At 39.2% G+C, this 27,571-nt stretch overlaps 2 protein-coding genes across 4 annotated transcripts in view; both read left to right on the top strand.

Annotated features, from left to right (window-relative positions):
* LOC147149857 (matrix metalloproteinase-15-like) overlaps window positions 1-5,978 on the top strand; it is a 32,644-nt gene extending 26,666 nt beyond the window's left edge. Inside the window, exon 10 of the mRNA XM_086025732.1 lies at window positions 831-5,978. Within this exon, the coding sequence (XP_085881858.1) occupies window positions 831-1,327 (497 nt within the window). The 3' untranslated portion in view covers window positions 1,328-5,978. The remainder of the gene's footprint in view (window positions 1-830) is intronic.
* An 18,467-nt stretch (window positions 5,979-24,445) lies between these two features.
* The window catches only part of mtss2b (MTSS I-BAR domain containing 2b), a 57,763-nt gene continuing 54,637 nt past the window's right edge, over window positions 24,446-27,571 (top strand). For all 3 annotated transcript variants that reach the window (XM_086025067.1, XM_086025068.1, XM_086025069.1), the window contains exons 1-2: window positions 24,446-24,737; window positions 25,355-25,388. The gene's annotated coding sequence lies outside the window, so the exon portion shown is untranslated. The remainder of the gene's footprint in view (window positions 24,738-25,354; window positions 25,389-27,571) is intronic.

The following is a 27,571-nucleotide window of genomic DNA, read 5'->3' on the forward strand; positions in this document are numbered from 1 at the left end:
GATGGATGTGATTGAAAGGTAGGGGGCTGGGAGGAAACACACCAGGGAGGGAGGACCTGAAACAAAGAATGACGGCGTGGTCGCTCAATTGTCAGAAAGGAATGGGAATTTTTAACTCCGGACACAGCACACTCTGTGTTAAACATCACACAATGCACTACACATGAAAGTGAGCTATACTGTGATTGGGGTTTCAGAATGATCCTAAAATGCAGGTGAACCACCTCGTGTAAACCTTTTTTTTTTTTTAACGTTTTTATTCGTAGTGAAAGTTGTGTCCAAACTTAGGTCTTTATTGTCAAACATGCTCAAAACATTGTCGTTTCCCAAGTTTGTCGACAAACGGATAATTAAAACAAAGTGACTTTTACGTTTTTAACTGTAGTAAAAGTCATGCCACAAAATTCGGTCTTTATCGTTAAAAAGATGCTCAAAATATTACAGTCATTATCCACCTATGTTGAGACTTGATTAATTAAATCAAAGTCACAGCATCTTTTTTTGTTTTTATACGTTTTAACATTCTTTATTTTTTGCCTTTTTCATTCACTCATTACATTTATTGTTCAAATCTGTTGACAAGTGGTTATTTAAAATAAGTTATAAAAGTAGCATTTTTTAATTTCATCCATAAGTGTGCAATTGTACATAGTTGCACCCTTCAATCCATAGTTTGAAGGATCTGTAAAGGGCCAGACTGGTTACATAGCTGGGTTTCCAAGCTTCAAGATAAGTTAAAATAAAATAAGCTAAGATAAGATAAAATATGATAGGCTAATAAGAACGTCACAATACTGTGGTCTTATTCTGTGGCTTGTTGTCTCCACCAGCGTACACCTACTTCTACAAGGGCTCCAAATACTGGAAGTTTGACAACCACCGCATGAAGAGCGAGCCGGGCTACCCCAAGTCCATCCTGCGCGACTTCATGGGGTGCAGCGTGGACCTGGACCCCCCGGACACGGACAGTGATGATAAATACCCCAACGTCAACCAACCGCCGTTCAATCCTGATGCCGGGCACGACGACGACAATAAAGTCGACAACAGGGACGATGAGGACCAAGGCAGCGACCGGACGGATGGCGATAAAAATGCCGACGAGGATGAGCGTGAGACCCGCGAGGAGGACACCAACGAGGTGGACGTGGTTCTGAAGGTGGATGACAGCCAGGAGCGGACCATGAACATCCTGATGGTGACCATCCCCCTGGTTCTGGTGCTGTGCATCCTGGGCCTAATCTACGCCATCATCAACACTCTTCAGAGCAAGGGTGCACCGAGGCTTCTGGTGCACTGCAAGCGCTCACTGCAGGACTGGGTTTGAACCCTGAACTCTAGATGGGGGATGCTGAACCTTGGACAGACCCTCAGCATAACCTTCCACAATTCATTGAAATAGGTGGTAACAGATCAATGTGGTTACTGTACTGACTAGGAATGGACATTACAGTCGATTGGTGGATCGTGTGTGATTGTAATAATAATCGCAATCAGGGTGAAACTCATTTTCCTGGGCAACATCGTAGTTACGGTTTCCCTCAGAGGGCCTTTAAGATTGAAAAACGTCCTATATACATACCAAATAGAAATGAATATTCAACGCCCCGTTCAGCAAGAAACTTGAAGTAGAAACATTTATTTGCTTTAGTGGGCCCCATAAGTGACTGATTGTGACACCTTCGTTCATTTCACCGGTCGATCCATCAAGGAAAAGTAGTCCAGTACCCATCCCTAGCCTCACTCCAATGGTGCATCGACTGTAGTCTATTTATATGAGACAAGTTTGCACATTGTTTGTTTTCATTGGGTGTGACATTGTTATTGTTTTTTATTATTATTGATTGATTGATTTCTAAACCAGGTAGTCCGCTCTAGTCCTGGCTACCCCACCCCACTTCTTACCTCTCACCACGGTACATTCACTTTACATTCAGAGGCAGACTGACAGCCCGTTGCCTTAAAAGTCTCTCCCTTTCTGAAAAAACAAACAAACAAATCAGCCCCTGAAGCCAGATTTATTTATCAATGTGACATTTGATATGCATGTCTTACATGAATACCCGCAAAAAGTCTCAAGAAGCCATGCCCAAAAAGACACTACTAGTTGCCATTTTGGTTCGATGTGTGTGGGGGCAGAACAACGTATGACAGATTCCAAACCCAAAGTGTCCGCTCAGTGCTTCCTAACACAAGGCCGGTGTTTTGGTTAGAATATTTTTCATTGTAGGGTCATTTCTAGAGATACTTATAAGAGTAACTGGCATTGAGATTTTATGCGATTGCTACTAAATTTCAACCACAGATACTTGACACACGGACTGCTAAATTGTGACTCATTTTAGTTTTGACCATTGTGCTTGATATCAAAGTTTGATGACTCGGCCTCAAAAATTGGCTGTGCAGAAAATGGATAGATGAATGGAGCACACCCTGGACTTCTTCGAAATTTCAACCCCTGAAGCCATTTTCACTTACCAACATACCATTTTGTCGATATGTCAACCCACAAAAAAGAAAGTCTGCCACTCTAGTTTGAAACTACCATTTTAGGGCAAATTGGGCAATTTGTAGAGCTCCTTCAAAGACAAACTTCTCAGTGAGATTTTTGTCATGAATTTGAACTTTGTGTACAATGCTACATTTCTAATTTGTGTGTAATAGCAATGCTGTGTAAAAGTCGTTGACACTATTGGCTGTTTGACCAAAACAAGAACCGAGTTGACATAAACCATCCGCTCATTTCCCGCTGTCCACCTTCCAGGCACTTTCATTGCCTTCTTTGGTAGATGTTAAAAAGTGTCTATAAACACTCTAAAAAGAAAAGCTGGCCTGAATTTTATGCGTCTCACTCTTAGACCAGAGAATTGGAAAGTCACACAGGAAGACCACCCGTCGCTTCCACTGAGGGGGGTCAAAGCTCGGCTCCATGGGTTTAAAACAGGACGTAACAAGTAAAAGTCGGCCGTTAATGTTACATTCGCCTCGAGTGGACTTTTTACAACGGGCACTTATTTGTAAAGATGGTGCAGTGGTTGGAGGTGGTCCGGGGTGGCCAGCCAGCTCTCATGTGAACGGCAGCTAATCCGATTCGTTAAAAAACAGCAGGTGTACTCACACGCCACCAGACCCCCACTGACCCGAAACCTTGAACCCTGAGAACCCCAAACACGCTTTCATGTGGTAAGAACAAAGACAAAAATGTCTTATTTGAAGGGGTTCCTCAAACCATGTTTATCCATACTCATGATGTAGATTGGGTAGAAGCCTCCCAGCTCCCCCCCAAAAAATAATGTCATTTGGTGAAACCATTTGGATTTGAAGTGGTCATTTTTGGATCAGTTTTGGCTATTTATATTTTAAGTTTTGATGCCTTTAAAGTGGGACATAATTTGTTGTGAGACCCATCAAATTTGTTCTGATTTTGAATCCACAGCAAGTAATCTAAAGGTAATTAATCCAGGCCAAGTTTTAGGTAGTATTTTTACCTTTCAAAAAAGTATTAAAGCGAATTAAAACCGATGCTCATCCATCTCGGGTCCATGGTTGAAACGCGTTTTATCTGTTTGCCATCCGTGTTGACTACTGAACAACAAAAAAAATGCAAAAGAAAAACCACTTGTGGAATCACTTTTTTTAATGTCTTGCCAGAATTTTTCAGAAGTTCAAATGTCAAAATCTTTTTAGCACTTCCTGCTCCCACGCTATCAACGTAGTTAGCTTTAGCGCTTGTCACAAGTGGTAATTCATTACCACTACAGGTACGAAAAGTGCAGCAGAATGGTGCTAATTAGCATGTTTTACTAACAGGATCACCACGCTACGATATGTGTGTGTGTCTCTGTGTATTTCAGTTCCATGTGAAGCCAGCAAGCTACACGCTAACACAGAACAATGGGTGATGGTTTTATCTGAGTGGCTTAGCTTAGCAGCTCAAGTTTCACATGCATTGGAGAGAACAAATTTCCTGCCTTTTGAGACAAGGAAAGAAGGGGGGGGGCAAGCACAGTTTGTAGATCTCAGGCAAGGAGGGCTAGTGAGAAAGGGGGACAAAATGGCAATGTGCCACATGACCCAAATTCCCCATGTAGCCAAGCAGCAGCTGGCTGCGCAGGAAACCTGAGATTTCGGTGGAAACGCTTTGTGTTTACTAACTTTAAAAGCTCAGTATGAACACTGACAGACGACCTCGCCTACCCCCAAGACTATTAGCTTCCCAAGCGAATGTCCCCGGATCTTCTTGGGTCCATGAGCCGCAGCTTTGGAGTCTGCAAAATAATGTGAACAAGTTCATACCTATACTTGGGAGTTGGCGTGTCAATAAAACAAATATAGTAAGACCACTTATTCCTCCCTACCTTTTGTTTTGACAAATTAAAAGCTCTGACATGATTGTGACGTATTAACACAAATAGAGATCCCTGCAGTGGGAGTGCTAACTGGACAGGTTGCTGCGTTGACAGGAAGCAGTCAATGGCGGTTGCCAGGAAACGGTGTCATCTGTCTGTCTTCAATGTTGGGGGGAGGGCCGGTGGCATCTAATCAGCGCTAAAAGCAGACCCCCACTCTCTCTCTCCCTGTCTCTTCTTTCCTGCTTTTCACCTCCAGACATGATCAACCGACGCCAGATGATCAGGGTGACTCAGCAAAGTCTCTGTGAGGTGACCTTGATCTACTTGTCTTGTATAGCGTACTGAAATCCACGTGATTGAAATGCTTGTTCAGCATATCATGAACTGTCCTTCGCTATCCCAATCGTAGCACTACTATGCTCTAAATTTAGTGCTATTTCCACCTAATGGTACAGTTTGGATTGGCAGAGTACAGTTTGGGTGGGATAGATCCTGATCAGGCTTGTGTTTCCACTGTGGGGTGTGTTGGCATGACATTGTAGCGTTGCAGTAAGTCAGGCTGGTATTTTGTCGTAGCGGAACACTGGAACCATACATAACTGAACTGGACCGGACCACTTTGGGGATACAAAGCTTAACTTTCCTGTGTCACAGAGATCCAGCGAAAAGGGTTGTGTCAGAGTCATAACGGAACCGTCCTTTCCTGTCCCGCTAAGTAGCGCAACTATTCTTAGTCCAGTTTCCACCCAAGGTGGGTAATCCAGGTCAGGAAAATAAAAACCCTGCCACAGTTTGGCTTTAGCCGCAGGTGCTTCTACTCAACCGGCTGGTAAACAAGCTCCGGGAGGTGGTCTGGTTTCCGCCAAGTACTAGGGTTCGGTTTACCAAGGCACGGTTTGAGCAAGAGAGACTCTGATCTGTGTGTCAATAATACTTGCCATTTGCCACAGAAAGGAAGTAATGACCGTTGTGTGTTAAATCCCACTGAAACTGTACCAAACCGAACCCAACATACCACTTGGTGGAAACGAGGCTCTTTCATAGAGATGTCCCTAAAATATCTGCATCAGCAAAATGAAATATTTCATCAACCGTGTGTGCTTCCTGCATCATAGAGGGCATTTATCTGGAATTTTAGCCCAAATAGTGAGTAATTAGCAAGCTCGTTGAGGTGACTCTCAATGTCAGAGAGCCACACCATTAACCCCAACATCAAAACCCCTTCCTGCTTCACTCACTGATCTTGAAACCTTCCGGGATGTCCTAAAAGTTCTACTGACCTGACTGTGTTGAACGCAGCTCTCCTCCCAGCAATTTAGAAGATGCTGGCGCAGCTTTTTTTTGGAATTGTTGTTTTTATCGTCGTTTTTCGACACGTTAGCCTAGCCGCCTGCTCAGGAGATCCTCGATGGTCGCCAACATCTCACCCTCTTGTGACCACGAGGACCCAATTCAATCGTCTGTGTCTTATTTTTTTTTGTGTGTGTTAATAACATTCCAATTAGTTGACTGATTGTTTTGAAGATTTTATACATTGGTGTTGTGTGTGTTCACCTCTAGTTGAGTGTTTTAACAAAGCCATGCTGGACATGTACACGATAATAAAAACAAAAAACACTCTTCAAATGTCGTGAGTTGTGCTTGTGAGAATCATGCTAAAAACAAGTTAGAGTAAACGTTACTGTGCAGGAATGTTCAAATGGGCCCAGTACAGTTTTCAGTCATGTGTACATTCAACTTTTGTTTAAATTTTCATTCAATTGCAGGATCTTTGAGTAAAATTTTCATGCATTTCAGTACATATTTTTGGATATGTTTGTACATTTTCCAAGAATTTAGACCATTTGATAAATATTAGTACATTTGACTTTACATTACACATTTGTACAAATTAGTTTAGTTTACAATACAATACAAGTTAGAACATTTCAGTATATGTACATTTTATTTCAATTTAGGTTAGCATTTTTAGTGCATTTTAGCACACAATTTAGAAATTTTAATTAAGTTCCTTTTCTAACAATCTACTTTGTATAGTATATTTGAGTAAAATTTTATACAATTAAGGGCATTATAGTACATTTTAGTTCACATTTGTTTTCCACTCCACGTCAACTCATTTCAAGCCACAATTTACAACCTTAGTTTAATTTAGGCATACATTTTAGCACAGTTTTTTTGGTCAGTTTACTATTAAATACAAACACATTTTAGTATAATTTATCATGAACATTGTAGTACAATTTTGTTTTATAGTTGTAATGCACTTTTGGCCTATTCCATATTATTTAGTATAATTGAATATAGATGAGTAAGTTTTTGTACAATTTAGTGCAGATGAGTACAATTTAGAGCAATTAGGGTCAAATCATCAGCCTCAGTGGAGCACAGATGTATTTTGAGTCATTGGTAAGATGTCAACTCCACTGTAGTGCAGCAGTGAGCAGGTTAAAAAATGACCTGAATGTTTAGGACCTAAAACCTGGCAGGACTATTATTCTCACGTCCATTTAAACTGCAGGCACTGAATTAGCACATTTCCAACATTAGTTCATTTGTGCTCAGTTTCTTTGTCAGGTTTAAGCAGAGTTTTGGAGCGTGTTTGATTTTGTCTAATACATGAAGGGGCTGAAAACGCCCCTCGGCCTGGCTTCCTGCGCTGAGGTCACTCTCCGTAGGGCCTTACTTCCTGTCTCACACGGGACACCAGGGCCTCGTGTGCCATCGAGAGGAAGCAGAATCAGCACTTAATGCCTGGAAGATATAAAGCAGGCAACAGTGCGCCCGTATTGGAGGGAAATACATTGTTCACAGTGGCAGATATTGACTTTTGTTCTCTCTGAAACACTGTTTCCCAACCTGTATTGAGTCAAAGCACAGACTCAAAATCAAATCAAATCTTAAACACCAAACACCAAAAGATGAGAAACTGAAACAGAAATCTATGCTAAATAGTAATTACAAGGCTAACATATTTATTTGTAACTATTAAGTTTGATTTTTTTTAATCGAACAATCGATTCTTTCAATGAGGAACAAAGAGATGAATGTTGATTTAAATATCACACATCCCTCAACCAGATCCATTTCAAAATAATGATGACTAGGAGCTAACATTCATGGAAAGATTCCAACATTGAAAATGAAGTATTTTAGCACATTTGAGTGCAATTTAGTTAATTTTAGCATGCATTTGATCACACTTTTGAAGGTGTTTGCACAATCAGTATATTTTAATACAATTTGATACTTGTCGATATACATTTTATTAAACCATTCTACAAATGTATTTAGTACATTTTAGTATACTATGCTTTGTGCACCTTTGTTAATTTTGGTTATTTTTACTTGTATTTGCTACATTTTACTGTAATTTAGTACATTTTAATAATAGATTCATTTTTTTACAAATTAATTTATTTGAGGGCATTTTGGTGCACTTTTGTAAAATTTAGTACTATTCAGCCTATTTTAGTGCAATTCATTACTCTTAAAGCCAAACAATTGCAGCATTGTATAATAAACCTAAAAAAATGTTGCCTTATTGTTTCCTGAGCCATATTACACTGAGCAGCGAGGACAGAAATTGATTTATTCATTATGCCACTCATATTTTTTAATAAGCTTGTTTGTCCAGCCTGGGATTGGTTGGCGACCAATCCTGGGTGCACCTCGTCTTTTACGCAAAATCAACTCGGACAGGTTGCACCTCACCTGAAAGTGACCCCAATGAGAACAAGACCTGTAGAAAATGGATGCATGGAAGTTTTAATTACATTAGCATACCTGTCAACTTGTACGTTTTCCCTGTATTTTATACGTTTTTTGATCATTTCAAATTGTGTAAGCCGTATAACAATTTTTGTAAGGGAAAAAAACAAATTAAAAACTCTTTTTTTGTTTGACTGATCTCGTCTTGCCCATTTCGGCTCTAATCCGGAGCGTCCGTTAGCAATTCCGACTGCAAACTTCGGCCGACTTTCACGAGCAAAGTTCCCATCCCAACCACCCCACCCCCGTTGAGCGATAAACACTGTGTAAGATTGTACATAGAAATGTCCGTTCCGTGTCCCCCACCTCTCCCGCTGAGCAATAAATACTGTGTAAGATTATATACAGAAATGTACGGGCAAATTACAATTTTTGTAAGATTCAGCACAGCCTGGGGTTGACAGGTATGCATTAGAGTCAATTTCATTATCATTGACAATGAAATGGGTTCTATTCTGCAGCAAAAACTTTAAAATGGAAGTCAATCATTCACAGACAAACACTGAAAGTCAAGAAGTGAAGAAGTGAAGTCCAACGTGCATACGTCCACACGAACACACACACACACACACACCCACACACACCCACACACACCCCCACCCACCCACGCACACACACACACGCACAGACACCCCCCCCCACCCCCACACACACGCCCACCCCTCCCCACGTACACACCTACACACACTCACTCACACACATACTTGCACAGCAGGAGATAGACAATCTGTTCCAGGATGCTCCCGTTTGGACTTAGAAACTACTTTTCCAAAAGGAAATGATGAAAATGAACCTCTCCCAGGGTCAAAAGCGTGGCTATCATAAACTCTTTTATTGACTTTACAGGCAATAATTTTAGTGGCATTGTAACCATTTTAAATAAAATCAAGTTAGAAGTAGCATTTTCTCTACTTATGATGTTTTAGACTTTTTCCCCACAAATAAAATATTCAGAGGCTACATTTGAATGACCAAAATTTCTTTAATCCGATCACAGTTCTGATTAAATTTCTGATCAGAAACATGGACACAAAAATATTGATCCGATTAGGTCTTGCGTGCTCACGCATCACACTTTCAAGCGGAACAAATGATTTCGACATGCGCAGAGTGACCAAATATACCAGAAGTAGTAGTAGTAGAAGAAGCAGCCGTAGTGACAACAAAACATCGCTCAGTCCATTTCTACTTTAAATGTTAGCGTTATTTCACATACCACGGCTGACCTGTTTTCTGAAGCTGAGCCGTGAATGGTCGTTATCTGAGCCCTGAGCAGTTGTGATATTATTTTCAGTCGACAGAAGTGACAAAATGGTCACCCCCTGAGAGGGCTAAAAAGGGGTGGATTTTGCTGCTCAACTCATATTTCACAAACGCAATATTAATCAGAATGCCGTGTTTAAACTAGTGGGCCTGCTGGGAAAATATTCTTGAAAAAAATGTGTTTGGGTTGATTTCCCTCTAAAAACAGCAGCAGCATTAGCACCAACAACAATACCAAAAACAACAACAAATAACAAAACCTTCAACAAGCACAACAATAACAAATAAAACTACAATTAAAAAGGAGTAATAAAACACAGAATAGTAAAGCTGGCAACTACAAGAAAGCTAAAAAAAATGCATAAACTAGCAAATAAATGAATAACTAAAAACAAAAACCCTGATAACTACATAATAAAGTCCAAAAACAATAAAATAATCTGCAGTGCTGTTATTATGATTGACATCAAATTCATCCAATGACACGTCAAAAGTTACTTTGGAGCGAGCCAATGACGCCGCAGAGAGGCAGGACTTAATGAGAATAAACTTCATATGTGACATCGGTCATTCCCGAAAAACAAAGCCTTTAAACTCTTATATACAGTAAATAGTAGTAAATATTTTTGTGTTTTATTGTGCATGTTATTCAGTTCATTTAATAACTGTTCATTTATTGGAGATTTTATCTTTTGTTTATCTTTGTTTCGTTTTAAATGTCGCTAAATCTCTTCCTGTCTTTTCTTCTATTTTCAGACGCCAACATGTGCAAGTGAGACAGTTTGACGTTTAGATGAGATGTGTGTAAAGCATCTGGCTTTCATTTAGACGTGTCGCTGGTCCACCTGCATCCTGTAAAAAAATAAAGAAATACACACTCCACCTGTGCGTGTAGTGTCTGTCTCTGCAACCTGTCATTAACACAACAACAACAAATGGAATCTTTGTGTGCATCGGTGTGTTTGTAAGACCATCACATAAATAAAATAACTGAAGTACTTCTCTTTATTTTTAACTTAAATGACTTAGGTAAAAAAAAAACCCACACATTTGGACCATCATTTGTGTGTTTTCATGAGATTGATGACATCCTTATTTGTTCTAGTTTCATGTGAAAAGTGTATGTACAAAGTAGTTCATTATTTAAATATTCTTTTTATCTCCATTTTTTCTTCATTTTTAAATGAATTTATTACGTTCATTTATTGATTTGGTTTGAATGTATTTTTATTGATTTTTTTTCATTTAAAAACATTTTACTTTCACTTCCAGTTTTCACGTTCATTTTCAAGTTCAAGTCTATTAAATGTTTTACCTTTATTTCACTTTCATTTTAAAATCTATTAAATGTTTTAAAACTTTTCACCTAAAATTTTCAATTTATTAAATTTTCAAAGCTTGATTTTTAAATAAATGTATATACGTGTATAGGTTTTGAACTTCATTTTCCCAAATGGCACAAAAAACATACAAAAAAACCAACAACAAAAAACCCACGCTCAAGTGCGTTTTTGGAAAAGTTTCCATGACAACGAAAAGTTAATTTTATATTTTTGAAATTTCATGTGCTGCTCACCCTCACCGACCTACAATAACATGTGCAATGTGTATTCCAGGCCACTAGTTGGCAATGTCACTTTGACATCACTGTTGACTGTTTTTCTTCTTCTTCCTGTTGCCAATGATTCTGCTTGCACAAGTTGTTGTGTAAGTGCGTCGATTCTGTCCAATTCAACGTACGCATCCTCATCTGGAGAGGAGGCGAGGGCAACGAGAGGCTTCTTTCGTGGGCCGTAAGGTGGGCGCCAAGCCCCTTGGTGCACTGCTCGTCTTTTACAAATACCTGGTGCGGGAATGATGAGGCCCAATTCTAGCTTGCAGATGCCAGGTGGACAGCGTATGTGCATGTGTGCGTGCTTGTGTGTGCATGTGTGTGTGTTCAAGGGAGGAAATGAGAAATCTCAACACAACAGGTGTGCTTAATGAGGAAAATGCTGATTTGTATCACACTTTGACTATGTGGGAATATTTTTATAGAACAGACCCGATTTTGTTGTTGTTTAGTTTCAAGTCAGCGTGAAAGAAAATTACTTTAGTGCATTTTAGTACATTGAACTGCATTATAGTACAGTGCAGTACAATTTTAGTACATTTGTGAACAGTTTGGAGAAATGTATTACATCACATTTTGATACATTCTTCTGTACAATCCAGTACATTTTTATGTGTGGTTTGACCTAATGCTTTAGTTAATTTAAGCACAATGTAATAAATTTAAGTACATTTTGTACAATTGTGTACAATTTAGTACTTAGTCAAATCCAAAAGATTTTAGTGAGTTTTTAATACACTTTGAACAATTCAGTATATTTTAGTATCTCAGTGCAACTTAGTACATATTTTAGTTCATTTTAGTAGAATTTAGTAGAGCTAAGTGCAATTTAGTACATTTTATAACACACAAGTACACTTTTGCAAAATTAGATTTTATTTAGTGCTTTGCAGTAAAATTTTGTATTTTTTGTGCATTTTAATATCATTTAGCTAAATCTAATAAATCCAAGCACAGTTGAGTACTTTTGGTACTGTTTTGTACATTTGGATATAATTTATTACAATTTGCATACAGTGGACATGCTTGCGGTTCGGCACCTATGGATTTGCAGATTTGCAGGAATTTTTTTCCCCAATTTACTTGGGCCTCAATTATACACTGATTTTCGCTATTTGCGGGTCAACCCCATCCCTATTTCCTGCGAATAGCAGAGGCCGACTGTACTGTTTAGTAAACAATTTAATAAAAGAATTCACTTTTTTGTACAATTTTGTATACGTTTTTAAAATTTCAGCACCTTTTAAAGATTTGTACACTTTGTACAATTGTGCACATTTTGTCCACATTTTAGACTATTTTGTACATTTTCATAAACTTGATTACTGTACATAGTAGTACATATTTAGTGCAATTTAGTGAATTTGGATGGAGTTGCATTTATTTATCAGTGCGACATCAGGTGAAGATCAGTGTTGAATTTGAATTGAGATGCTTGAGGTCACTGGGGTCATTTTGGGCATTCATGTTTTGGGTCACAGAAACGCTGCTTGTTGTGACATGGAATGTCTTTGTCTCAGATGTTGGCTGGTGTGTCTTCTTCATTTGCCTGTGGAATGCAGACGGATAGACGCACGCGCACGCACACACCCATGAGGGGATTTGCAGGCTATTATTTATCTGACACTTTGTCTGCTCTTCGTCTATTCGTGGCGCGCAGCTGTGATGATGAACATGAACCCTTCTGACTGGATGATGCATTCACTGCACGATGCTTTCCCATACGATGGGAAATTTCAGACCTGCATGTTGAGGAAAATCTTGACAAATGTTTACTTTTAGTAGATGTAGATAGTAATGCTCTTTTGGGGGGGATTTATGGTGATTATTGTTTACCATGTGCAACTTTTGGAGGATTTATCTCAATCCGTACCACTTTTGGCGACATGATGGTAGTCGAATTTTTCAACTGCACAACTTTGTGGGGGATTTACAATAATTTTATTTTTAACTTGTGCAATTCATAATAGGTTAAATGAAAGCTTAATTTTAATTTGTGGAACCTTTACAGGATTTATGGTCATCTTATTTTATTCTACCCAACATTTTGAGGATTTATGGTATTTGTTTAACCTGTGCAATTTTTTAAAGGATTTATGGTAATCTTATTATAACCGCTGTGCATTTTATTGATTTTATTTAAACATGCTCAATTTTGTGGCATTTATAAACGTTTTTTAACCTGCACAACTTTCGGAAGATATATGGTTGTTTTATTTCACCCTGCCATCGTTACGTGGATTCGCATACTTATCTTACTTGTGCAACTTCTGTGAATTTTCATTATTATTATTTTTTTAAATCTTTTTTTATACCTCTTGGAAGAATTATGATCAGTCCCTTTTACCCTGCCAATTGCAATCTTACCAATACAAAACTAAAAACTGCATGCAATCCTACCACAACACCATCAGAGAATTTAATATTTACTGTATTCAGTTTTTGCATTTTTTTCTGACACATACACACACACGCTTTCAAGGCAGTGGGAAGGAGATGATGTCACCCAACGCTATCCCACCCTTTAAGTTTCCACACTTCCTGCCACTTCCCGCTATCTCACCGGACCGTTTCGGAGCTTGCATCCTCACCTTGACTTTAAAAACTCAGAGGAAATGCGCACCCTGTTTGGCAAAAACCTGACTGTGTGAGTGGTCATTGTTTCTACAACGTGGTTGTCAGGAAAGTGTGACGCGTGTAACACTCAGCTTCACATTTTCTTTGTGATTGTTTTCGTCTTTCCTTGAATCAGCTGAACCTCCCTGGGTTCTTTGCCCTAATTCATCACCATCCATCACCGTGTTGACCTTTGACCTTGGCGCCGTCACTGAGGTCAGGGTCAATGTTGTCCAATGAAGCCAACACTACGGTGGCTGATGCAGGACTTCACGCATCATAAATAGCAACCATAAAAGGATTAACTCTTTGTAACATTTCAGATTTTTTTTTTTTTACATGTATATCCAGTTTAGTTCAATTCAGTAGAAATTTAGTACATTTTAGTACACTTGTACAATTTAGTTATGAAATGTAGTCATTTTAGTTATCTTTCCGCTTCTATGGTTACCATCGTATGGGTAAACTGTACAAAAGTGTACTAAAATGCACAATTGTATAATTCTAAAAAGTAGTATGTCTTGGGAAAGTGTCTGGAAGTTGTATGAGCATTACAACGGATGAAAAATCACAAGGCAGAACCAAGAAGTGCATAAACATTGCTAGCATTGCTAACGGCCAACACCTCACATTAGCCACAGCGAATTAATGCTCGTTTGAGACTTGTTTGAATAAAAAGTGATGAATGGTGCACTCAAGGCTGAAAATTTTAATTCTATAATTTGGCCCTGAAGAGATTGGAGCTACAAATCACATTTAAAAAATGGGAAGTTTAGTTCTAAACACATGAACTTCCTATTACGTGGTCACTTTACTGAAAATCTAAAATTGCTCAGAAATGTGAATCCTATTTTGAAGCTGCAACATTATAGGCCTACAAGAACTACGCATACACACGCACCCACACACACACACAAATGAGTCGATACTCTAGCTAAATGAAGTGTGCTCTCACTTCACTCTTTTTCCTCGCTTACCTCCCGGGAATTCCATCAATCATCTTACAGACACACAAACACACACACACACGCACACACTGACTGTGTGAAAGTCAATACACTATGGCTCGTCGACCTCGCAATGAACTGTGTGGAATCGGCGTTGTGGCGGTCAGACATGATTAGTCGACACAAGAGAATCTTTTGGACATGATGGAGACTTCTTATTTGCATTAACAAGCAGAAGGGACCTGGAACCTAATGTTCAATGACTTTGGTTTATGACAATGTAGGCGTAAATGTGGAAAGAGCATAAACTAGAGAAATAGGATGTCTCAATCTCTCAAAGACAACGCGAGCCGCTCTAACTGAACCAACAACAGACATTTCAAGTGTGTAGTACAAAAATGTATATGGCAATTATCAAGACGGCTGTACAGGAGCAAGAAAAAGTTATATTAAAGTTATATTTTGGTTTGGAAATGTGTATTTTTGGAGATTAGAGTAATAATTTTACAAGTATTTAAACATTTTATGATCATTTAAGGAAAATAAAGTTAAATACAAATATATTTTTTAGATTAAAGTTGTATTTTCACAGAATAAAAGTCTAATTTTGAGAAATAAATTTCAAATAGAGTTGAATATATTCAAAAAAATTTTTAAATATTGTTTTGATTTGACTAATATTGTGGGATGAAAAAAATCATAATTTTACCAGAATAAAATTGTATATCGCTTTAGATTTTGTACGTATTTTTTACAAAAGTGAAGTTTTGCAATATTTTAGAAAAAAAATTCTGTATTTTTGAGATAAAGTCCTAATTTTAAGAGAATTAAGTCATACATTTACAAGATACACAAGGCATATCTTTTAGAATAAAGTCTTTTTATACAGGATAGTATATATATGACAATTAAGTGATCTATTTTTTCGAGTCATGTCAATTTAAAAAAGAACAAAAGTATATGTATTTAACCTGTCTGTGGGAAAAATGCTGTTTTTTTTTTTTTTTTTTACAGGCTGTGTGAAAAGAAGTGTATGTCCACACATGGACACGCACACGCTCTCATGCACACACATGAGCACATTGTAGACAACTGAAGGCCAAATTAGCCAAGGCCAGTGAAACGCCAGATTAAACATTAACCAATCACGAGAGAACTAATCAATGACGTCACATTCTGTAACTGCTTTAGTACTGAACGTGATGCTGTAGGCCACATGCGTGTTTGTTTGTGTAGACTACATACACTGCCAAAGATACAATTCACCATAAATACACATGTCTTGTTTGAAAAGCAGTACAACTTACAATTACTGAGAGGAAAATGGCCAGCATGGGTTCACATTGGGACGAGACCGAGTGTCACCTTGAGACAATTTAAGAGGCATGCAACACTCCCTCACACACACTCGTATGGACATACTCAAAAGACGCCACCAGTGCATTAGCTTGTCTGTGTCCAAGGCAGTCATTATTAGAATTGTTGCTGTTAATGTAGACCTTCATGTAAAGTTGCTTAAGGGTGCACTGTCTCCTGTGCACACACACACACACACACACATGCACTTGTAATGATATGTTGCAGGCACACATTGTCTCAGGATGTCCTTCTGTCTCCATCTGTCCAATTTTCTTTTACAAGTTGATCTTTTTGTTGTTCACCAATAAAGCTGCCTTTCACGCAGACGACATGGATGCGATTCCCGGTCAGCGCACCAATCAATTCCTACAGCTACTGCTAGTCCAAACCACGGCTAAGTTGCATCTGGTGTAGAAATTGGACCAAACAAAAAATGCAAGTGACTTTCTGTGGCGTCCCCCAGATGGAAAAGCCCAAAGACACTTCTTTTTATACTGTATACAAAAATACAAAGTAATTCCTAAAGTTTCAAAAGGCCTCTCTTCTGACTGACGCACCCACCGGCCATTAGGCATACACTGTCATAACATCTGATGCAAATGTAGACCAAAACACCCCAAAGTTGGGTTGGTTTGTACAAAACAAATAAAGAAAATAAAAAAATTGGGTTGGCCCCAAAAGTCGATGTACGACTGCAACGAAAATATCCACTACACTTTAGTTTAATATACAGTATACACACATAAACATAAACTGTCAATTCACCCTATCATCTGAAATGTTTATTTATAGCTATGAAAATAATGGCACATGACTGCATTGGGTTGTGTCACTAATGAAGCGGCTGATGACTGTATGTATTTGTGTGTCCTTTTTTCAAGGTGTCATTGCCCACTGCTGTAACCTTGAATTAGTGCAATGACACAGTAGACATTGTACAGTGCTGAAAACATTCATACGCAAATACGCACACACATATCCAGACACACACGTATACTGTCGATTCCTATCAATTAACCTCTATATTTATGAGGTCTCGTCCTTCCTTCTGTAGGCATCATAACTCCCCCCTCTCCCCTCCACCAAGACACTCCCCTGTTCCTGCACAGCCTCAGTAAATGAGATAAGACCACTAATGTGATTGGGGAGGGTGGGGCGGCGGGCGGGGGGAAAGAGAGAGAGCGAGAGAGAGACAGAGAGACTTTCTAATTTAATAGAAACTCCATCAGGCTAATGGTCTGACCACTGGCCTTCCTGCATGCACACACACACGCACGTACCCACACACATACGCACACACACAAAGATGCGTGTACATTGTAGATAGTAAGCGTGGGAAGCCATTAGTATTCCGCCCAATGGGTTGCGGCTGAATGGAATTAATCTCCACCCCGTAACATACACCACTTTTTTAACTGACATTTTAATAATGAATGATTTCACTGAACTGTACAGTATGAATACACAATAAAAGAAAATGCAATTGACATATGTTGGTTTTATAAAGAGTAATTACTGTGTGCAGTGTCATATTCGTATGTTGCCTTTAAGGGTCGTGGCCTAGTGAGTGACAACAAGAGTCTGTGTGCGAGGGTCTGGTCGTGAGTTGTGGCCTACAGCAGCTGAAAAAGCAAAAATATCCACCAAGCAACTGCTTGTAACTACAAAGGTTGTAAGCTGCGGTAATAAATTAGTCAAGATAGAGGCCCAGGAAAAAATAAAAACGGAGGAGGCTTGAAGATTAGATGCCTCATCAGATGTGGTCATGGGCGGTGTGGAGGGCTCTGAAAGCAGGAGGAGGCCAGGGAGGTGTGGGAGGATGTTCATGGATGGATGCTCACTCGGGAGTTGAGAACGTTGTGTCCACCTTGTCGTCCTGTCTGTCTCTTTTGCTTACACACACCTACTTAAAGGCAAACACGCACAAACAGACTCACGCATACACACAGATCAACAGACACCTACACCCCCACCCCACCACACACACACACACATGCACACGCACTCCACCCCCCCCCCCCCCCCCACACACACACACTCTGTCGGCAGTGTGTAACCTGTGTGAGCTCAGAGTGTGTGTTCATTTGTGCGTATGTGTTTGTACACATTTCATCTTGACACATAGCGTTTCCTGCGTGACCTTTACTTTAGAATACCAACTTTAGCAACACCCTTCATTCATGTTTTCATGAATCAGTCCATTCCACCCTGACAACTTTGTTGAAGTAACGAAAACACAAAGGACAGACTTAAGCAATAAAGCTTCATGGCTGACGTGAACACGCACTCATGCACATGATGCGAACACAACGGGAACAAGATGAGAGGTTTCCTGATGAAAATAAACGAACATGTTCCTTCCCCAGCATGACAAGAGGAGCTTCACAGCTGCCAGACAGGAAGTAGGAAGTGGAGAGAGGAAGTTCAGTGTAAGTGACGAAAACGCAGCCGACATTCTACTGCAGTCAAACACATTTCTAAACCTTCCTGACAACACTAATAGGAAATCAATGGATCATTAAAAATGAATGGAGTTCTTGCATCGCTGATGAAAAATAGCCTGTCAAAATTTAAAGTAGAAATCAACCCAAACATATTTTTTTCAAGAATATGTTCCCAGCAGGCCCACTAAACATGGCATTCTGATTAATATTGCGTTTGTGGAATAGGAGTTAAGCAGAAAAATCCACCCCTTTTTAGCCATCTAAAGGAGCGGCCATTTTGTCATTTCTGTCAACTGAAAATGACATCACAACTACTCAGGGCTCAGGTAACGTCCAATACGGCTCAGCTTCAGAAATAGGACAGGAAGTCACTTTTCATCTTTACGCAAAAAAAAAAAAAAATATATATATATATATATATATATATATAATTTTTGTGTAAGCGTTCATATTACATTATAAATGCGACCTCTGTCTTTTTTCGTATGTGAACCTAAAGTGAACCGCATGCGCAGAAGAACAGACGACATCACTCGCTACTTAGTGTTTACGGAAGTAAATGTGGTCCAGCGTCAACAGTGGAGCGATTTGTTAGGAGGTAGAAATACAGTATTTGGGGGAAATTACGAGGTGAAAGTTTTCATGGAGACGTCACTAAAGATGACGTCACGTCATAACCACATGTAAAAAATGAGCTGATCTGAACCGTGGTTGAATTACTACTATCACCATAAATGTCCACTTTATGCTTCATGTTTCAAATGGGATCAAAGTCAAATATAAAGTCAATACTGTTACTCAAAACAACTTTGCAGATTCGATCTCCCGTCTGCATTGCAAAAAATCCGATACGTATCCAATCTAAGACCACATATGAAAGTGGCCCAAAACTTTGACTTAATAAGAAGACATGATACCCGTTTTTAAGGCAAATAACACACACTTCAATCTGACACTTATAATTTATTTTCCCAAGCCACGAGAGCCGCACCATAAGGATGAAAAACCTGCATGCGGCTCCGGAGCCACGGGTTGCCGTTTGCAACTTGGTTAATACTGTTTTTTTTCCGAATGGAACTACTGCTGCTGTAAAGAATCCTCACTGTTTCAGCATCCTTGCATCATTTTGGCTCTGCTTGTTTCATGATTTTAATATCCTGCGTGTGCTCCATGAATCATTTAACATTCATATGCTGGCTAAAACGATGTCATGCTTGGTGGGGTGTAAATAAAGCACAGTGTGATGCCAATGTGGAATGTATATTGGAAGTGTTGCATATAAATGCTCATAAGACAACAACACAATGCGATATGATCATCAAAATCCTGAGATTTTGATTTTGGTGTGTTGCCACATCCTCTTTTTGTTGCATAATTATTGTATTTTGGGTGTGACGCCAGTCCTTGTGCTTGTGAGTAAAGACGTTGACTGCTTTGTTAGCATCTATATAGCTGCCATATGTTGGTCACTTGTATGAGGAGTTGTTTTTATGATATTTCATAAAATTTTGTTTTATTAGTAGCGTACATCGGCTGATTTCAAAGCTGCTGAGCAGGCGAGTTGTTTTATCTTGGAGGACGATTTAGGAGTGGAGGTGACCTGCTCTCCACCCGATCTGTGACAAGATAGCTTGCGCCTGATGTCCATATTTGGGTGTGAACCTTCTGCTGGGTGCATCATCAGCTAAGTAAGTCACCAGTTTTCCAGCATCATACTCTGAGTGCAGTGTGGCACAACAAGTGTTTTGACAATGTTTCAGGCCTGCAATAGTATCTAAGATATTTAAAAAAAAATGTAGAGATACGGTCGCTAATTTTTGTTTTGAGTCCCAAAAAGCTTTCAAACTTTTTTTTTTTGTCATTCCCAGTTCACATTTACTGTCAAACTAAATATAAAACAAAAAGAATTTTGTATTCTACCAAACACCACATAACTTTGTCTGATGAATGAAATTAGATTAACGCACAATTAAGAGGCCATAGTTGGGCTAACAAAACATTTGAACACAAATGTGGCAGCAATGCAGCATAGACAGACAATATAACAATACTCACTGGCATCTATTCTGTATCTTCGGTGCAAGATGGCTATATTTACTGCGGCTAACTGAGCAGTTGTGACCGTTGTCTTTGTTGTTAATGTATGCACGTATTGTACAGCCCCCTGGCGGCCAAGGCATGCACTTCCGAAGGCACGGCACAATGCATGGAATCATCAGAGCTGGGCATCGTCCCTCCGTCCCCGAATTTCCGTCTTTAAACAATATTTTTTTTCCGTAAGTGCAGTACTATCGAGTGCTATTGTTCTGAATAAATGATCATAAAAATAACAGTAAACTGAGTGTAAAATCAGACAAAAATCAAAACAGTTTGAAAACAGTCACATATTTTCTGTTGAGAGTGAAACCAGGCTGAGATGAATGGTGCTCAAATTGAAGCGGACATCATTCCTGTGGGGCTGTGGGGAGTCACCGGGTGTGGACGGAAGCGGCCGACATGTTTGGAGCGTCTACTGCGGACCTGTCATCGTCATCGCCACCGTCATCACCATCATCATCACCATCATCATCTCTTATGTATGCTGGGCTTCTTCCCAAACACTAACATGTGTTTGGTGTTTATTCCTGGACAGGGTGGACAGGTCACATGAAGCACGAAACTTGATGTGTGAAGCAAAGCCTTGTGGGATACGTGGGAGTCCAACGCTGACTGGACAGGATATGCAAGACAGTAGAGAAAAGACGGAGGTCATCATGTGGAATTGCAACAAAGTCGATTAGCACTAATCTTGCTGTAATTTATTGCAGTTGCAGCAATTGTCACTATTGTCAACTGTTATAAATGCAAAATCCAATGCAGGGAAAAAAAAAAACCTAACATAAAAATGTAAAAATATTACAATAAATTTACAAATACAATAACTAGAAATAATATAAACTAATTAAAAAAAGGAAATAATGGTAAATTACAGGATGAAAAATACACAAATCATAGGCCATAATACATAAATAGTAGTACAAAATATTAGAAAAAAATATTTTGAAAAAAAAACCCCATTAACTTAAAATGCAAAACATTTGACATTTTTACATGAAAAATATTACAAAGTACTGTAATACATTACATAAATGTTTAACATTGTATTAGACATTTAGTAAAAATACAATATGACACTAATATTGAAAATGAATTGAACATATTGGAAAAGATAAAAAGTATAGATGAAAATACAAACAAACTACAAAAACGTCAGACAATAAGAAATGCTAGGCAAAGCAAGGCAGCTGACATCGTGCATTTCACACACCAGAACACTCAATTTGCTTCACAACTAAAAGTTCAACATTTAAAATACTTGAACAAAAGAGTTAAATATGTGTATTTAATAGCAAAGTAAAGAAATAAAAAGTATCTTACAAAAAGAACGTAAAGTGCGAGAACAAGTTTTTGGTGAAATGCAGCATAACAGCTAAATGCTGCTTCAGCATGTTTGCGTTGATTTTTGGACTCCACTAATTGACCTCAATCTAGATAAACATTAGAAAACATTAGATTGACTAGAAAACATATCTTGTATATTGATAAAATAAAATTGAGAACATAAAAAATATGACACAAATATTACATATAGAATACTATAGAAGAAGCTTGTTAAAAATACAAAAATTATGACGCAAAGAATAAAAATAGTTACAAAATGTTAGATTAAAATACTGACACAATAGACACAAATAGTATCAAAAGACAATTACTAAAAATAGTTGAAAGTAATAAAAACATTCGATGAAAACAAATATTAGTATTAGAGTTCCAGAGAGTATCCACAAATATTAGAAAAAAAAATATCAACATTTGATGACCAAGTACAAAAATCTTGTGATGTATTCCGGCCACCTCACTTTGGCGTCCAATCTTACCACTCCACCCATCCCCCACATCCTCCGTCACAGGTCGCCAGCTGAAGCCGGCATACTTTGGCCGGGCGCGGCCTGGCGAGCCCTGAATATCTACTGCGGCAGTTTCGATTGACGGGCTGCGACCCTTCCGCGGATTTCCATCGGTCGTCGCCATGGCAACCAAACATGTGGATGGAATCCCCCTTTCTGTGGGCCAGACCAGCTGGCATTTTGGCCGGCGTGTTTATGCTCTGGCGTGTCGCGAGCCCATACAAGCCCGCGCGAGTGGAATCCTTGCTGTTGCTCTGACTCTGTGTTATTTACAGAATGGAAAAAGTACTGTATAAAGTATATAAAGTATATACAGCTCCCTTTTTTAATTTAAAATCTGTCCTTCATAAAATGTACAGACAGGAGTAAAAGTAGCAAGTCATCTGAAAAATAAATGCTTGAGTAAAGTACAGATACCTACAAAATTGTACTTCATTACTCGCCTGCGCTTATTATTTGTAATCCGTGGAGGTAACAACACAGCAGTAGTGAGGAGACCAACTGAGCATGTAAGCACTCTGCTGATCCGTGACCAATTTTTGTTGCTCTGACTTCATTTTTACTTCATTGGAACAGGATTTGCGGATTTGACTTCTTAATCCCTCCCAGCCACTGCTAAGCCTTTTTCAAATTCATCAAACAAGTCAAACTTTCAAAGATAACAACCTAATAACTCAGCCCTCAGTAAACACCACTGTGTGGTACCTCAAAGTACAAGCGCTCCCAAAGTTGAGAGTGTCCCCTAAAAGATTTGGACCTGCTTTGAGGGCTAAAGTTATTGACCGCTACGTTAGCCTCTTGCACTAGCTGTCACCTGGTTAGTTATCCCGTAGCCATGTGGTAGATGCCTGAGCAGAAGTGTACTGGTTTTATTTTTGTTGGTTGTTACTTCTTTTGTTCATTGCCACTGACTTGATAGTGTGATAGCTTTTTGTGAGAAAATGGCTTTTATTTGCATAGCTGAACATTTTAATAACATTTTCCGGAACCCTTCCGCCGTCCGTCTATCCGCCTTTTTGTCTGGCCGGACTAAATGGGAATCGCCTATAAGATGGTCCGCCTATCGTTTTAAACAGGCTTCTGTTAGCGTTTCTGTCATACTACTTCACAATTTTGTTCCATTACTGTTGAAAGTACTCTTGACTTGTTCCATTTAATTGTGAGCTTTGGCAAGAAGTAAGATGTAGACTCATACGTTAGGTACTTGGGCTAGCGAGCAACTGGTTAACTGCGATTGCCTCGGTTTTATTGTATTGCCTAAGACTCTGGCCAAGTGGTATCGAGCACCTTCTTGAAAACACAACACCTTTTGACTGAATCCATCTGTTTGTGAGTGAGCATGTGGGCTATACGAGCTTCCTGTGCTAGCTGCAGACTGGTTATGCCGATTGGTTATCTGCTGAGCATGCCGCTTGTGAACATAAGGTAGAGTGTTTAATGTGTGTTATCGTGGAGGAGGACCCAAATGCAGGAGGCAAAAATCGTTTGCAATATAAAGTATTTAATCCAAAACAGAAGGCAAACAAGGTGCTGGGATAATACTACACTAACAAAAATGTCAAAGACCGAAATAAACAACAAAACAACTAAACTAAGACTAGACTGGACTGGACTGACCTTGACTTTGAACAGTGACAAGAGAGGGCTTAGACAAGACAGGACAGAACAGACGAACCAACAAGGGCTGAAATAAAGCTGGCAACTAAATACAGACAAGTTAACGATACAACGAGGAACACCTGGACAAGACACAGAGAGTAGGAGGAAGCTGGTTGGTTAACACAAGGGACTGGGATGACAAGCACAGGTGGAATCAATAACTTAACGAGAGACAAAGGAACACAAGGAAAACCATGAAACTAAACTCAAAAACAATACTCAAAACACAGACCATAACAGAGATTCCGCTATGAGTGGCATGACCACTTGTGGATGAAGACAACATACCTGTCAACCCCGGGGTGTACTGAACCTTACAAAAATTGTAATTTGCCCGTACATATCTGGATATAATCTTACACACTACACATGCTTTTTCGAATGGCTGCTTTCACGTGATCGCAAATCAGTTAAAAAAAAAAGTAAACGAAAAAAAAGATGTTGTGACAATTGCGACAGGTTGTGTCGTGAATGTGTTATGCGCATGCGTGAGGAAGAGCGCGGAGACCCCTTGTCTCCATCTGACGTGTGTTGTGAGGCTACTGGCTCCCCTTTTCGATGACGTACGACGGCCGCGATCCGGGAGCCAACTCCGGCCTTGTAGAAAGATCCTCAGTGTGGTTCCCGACTGCCGTTAGGCGACAAAAACAGAACGGACAACTGTAATATAAATGAAATTGGCCGTATAGATTGGCGATGTACGGCGTACATGTTTGAAAAGGTCTTTCCACCGGTACAAATTACGCCGAAAGTGTACAACTTAACAGGTATGAGATGTAGCCCGCTATGTTAGCTTCTCACGCTAGCTTCTTGTCATGAAAGTCTGGTCAACTGATTGCGGTTGACCTTTGAGGTTCCCGCCACCCAGGCTGTCTTCTGCCTTAAGGCTAAACATGGTCGCTGCGGTTCAAAGGTGGCAAAGTTCAAGGCGCTGATGAGTTGATGCGTCACAGACGTCTCGTCTCCAACGATGTTTCTGGTTATCGATACAGGTCGCTCTGACCTCCCTGTTCATTGTGGAGCCTCTCTTTGTTTAGTCTGATGGTCAAAGTGGCACTCAACACTCCATTAGCAGGCCACTCATCAAAAGGTCAAAGAGAGGCTCTTAAATCTTCAAAACATTTTGTTCAGGGCACCATATGCACAAAATAAACACTCAATAATAGTGGGTTTTGTCATCCTGAGATTAGCTACACAAAACAGTGGAACCTTGAAAGTTTCCCCCAAATTGTGTAATACACTTCCATTAAAGATAACACCTAAACACACATTTGTTTAGGCAGGCAATGCAGAAAGTCTTGTTTTCTTCTTGATTTTTTAAAATTTTATTTCATGTTTTAATTAGCTGTATTTGTGACTATTTTATTTTGTATTTCAACCACAGGCAAGAAGAGGTAGGACTCAAGTAAAAGTAAAAGGTAAGTAGTCCTCCAGCTAACTACTTGAGTAAGTACTTACAGTATGTGTTTGGAAAGCAAAGACCCTGAATGCACCTTACAGGGTCTTCAATACGGGGAAATTTATTGTGAGAATGTGGGAATTTGAGGAATGTACGAAATAGTTTCGAAGATGTGAACGAGCAGAACCATTTGAAGTTGAAATGGGTCGGTCAAAAGCGGTCAAGAAACAAAGAAGTATAAGTTGAGCTTGCGTTAATTTTGGAATGTTGACATTGCAAATGTGGAAGAATGAAAAATGTGTGAATATCAGAAATGTGAAAAATAGATCCCAAGCTCCTGAAAGGCCTGAAGCCCAAACCTCCTGATTTTTGTGAAAAATTTGAATAGTTTGAATTGATTGAGAAATGCAGAAGGACAAAAAAGTGGGCAATCTAAATGAAAATACAAAAATGTGGTGCAGAATAACACAACTATTCAACTTGAAAACATCAACTCAAATTTCTTGGTCCAGCAGACCAAGTCCAATCATGCCTGGAATTTGTTCTTGACGTGATCTGCAAATGTTTGGGGCTCTTTTTTGCTGACAAATCATGTACTTTCCACCCTCCAAGGTGCCCTGTTTCCCACTTTGCATGCCTCTCTCACCCTGCAAAACTTCTCATAAAAAATAATTTGGCCCCCGGGGAAATCAGGCCAGACTATTGTGTTTTCCCCTGTATGTTTCTCTTCTATAAGTTCCCTCCTGGGTGGCCCCCCCACATGCCCCTCAGCGGAGGTGGCAAAAGTACTCAATACTCATAAACCATATGACAGTAGATGTACAGATTTAAAAAAAAAATGACTCTGGTAAAGTAGAAATACGAATTCAACTCCTGTATTCAAGTAAAAGTGAAGAAGGACAGACTCTGAAATGTAGTTCATGTACAAAAGTAAATATAACGTGTGCTTAGAGCAAAAAATAATACTGGACACACTCAAAACAGTGTGTCCCATATCTTGGCTAACGTTGTGTACTGAAGGAGGACCCCCGCCCCTCCACCAAAAAAAAAAAAAATTGGCTAATGATAACGACTGGAAAAAATGCACTCATTAATATGCGACCTGCTGTTGACATACACTCCCCTCCCTTCCCCCTTTTTAAGGGGCGTGCCCCAGTGAATGCTGTCAGGAGCTGGGGTTGGAGTCACTTCTTGCGAATGTTCTCATTTTGCATTCAACCCTTTATGCGGTTCAATAAATGGTTGTAAATGCAAGCAAGTTGCCACTCCCGGATGAATGTTACTGTCAAAATAAATGTTCAACAAAGTGAATTAATTCATGCTTGCTTATTATTTAAAACCACCTCTCAGCTAATTAGGAAGATCCGCTTAGCTTAATGCTAACAAACGATGCAAAACACCATAGTCATGCTATTGAATAGTGGCTGTGTCGTCATAACACTTTAAGCAACATTTTTAACATTGACATTTACACAAGGCACCACTGTATTTGATTGTGGCCCCAGACAATGTGCGCCTGTCATCCAGACTTGCAAATTGCTAATTGCGTCTTGTTCAGCGAGGCCGTTTGTCATGGTGGATGTCGGGCCGCAACTTCCTGTCTGTCAGGGATGGTTTGGGAATCAATTAACTGATAGGAGAATTAAGAGCAGTCCACGTCCGTGTATCATAATCATCAATCGATACTGCAACAAAGGCACGAGGCCTTATTGACAGTTTATTATCACAGGTGATTTGCAACGTGGACGCCACAAGGTCGAACACAATCCAGTGCACAACACATTTGTTTTGATTTAGAGACAATTTCACCCTGTAGGAAAGCATGGAAATGGAAATAATTAGGTTGTAGAGCTAAACCTTTAGTAAGCATGCAGATCATGTTTTTGGAAAAAGGGAAATCTGTTTTTTTTCTTTTACTGTTGCACGCGCATTTTACATATCAGCATGTGTATTATAAATAACATTTTAACATTCTTAATAATTACCACTCAAAATGGTCAGATGGGAGAAGTTAAGCAGAAGTTATATAGGTGAGGTAAAAAAAAAAAAAAAAAGCCCAGTTACTGTTCACTCAGTTTAATTTACGCTCGTTATGTCTTAACTTTTATTTTATAACACATCAAAACATGTTTTTATCATGTAATTGTGCATTATTAATATATTATTATTTCATATTTTATTTATCATATCCAATGTATAATA

Source organism: Filicampus tigris, chromosome 3 (genome assembly GCF_054856515.1).
Source record: "Filicampus tigris isolate MCC_2025a chromosome 3, RoL_Ftig_1.0, whole genome shotgun sequence".
Lineage (NCBI taxonomy): Eukaryota > Metazoa > Chordata > Actinopteri > Syngnathiformes > Syngnathidae > Filicampus > Filicampus tigris.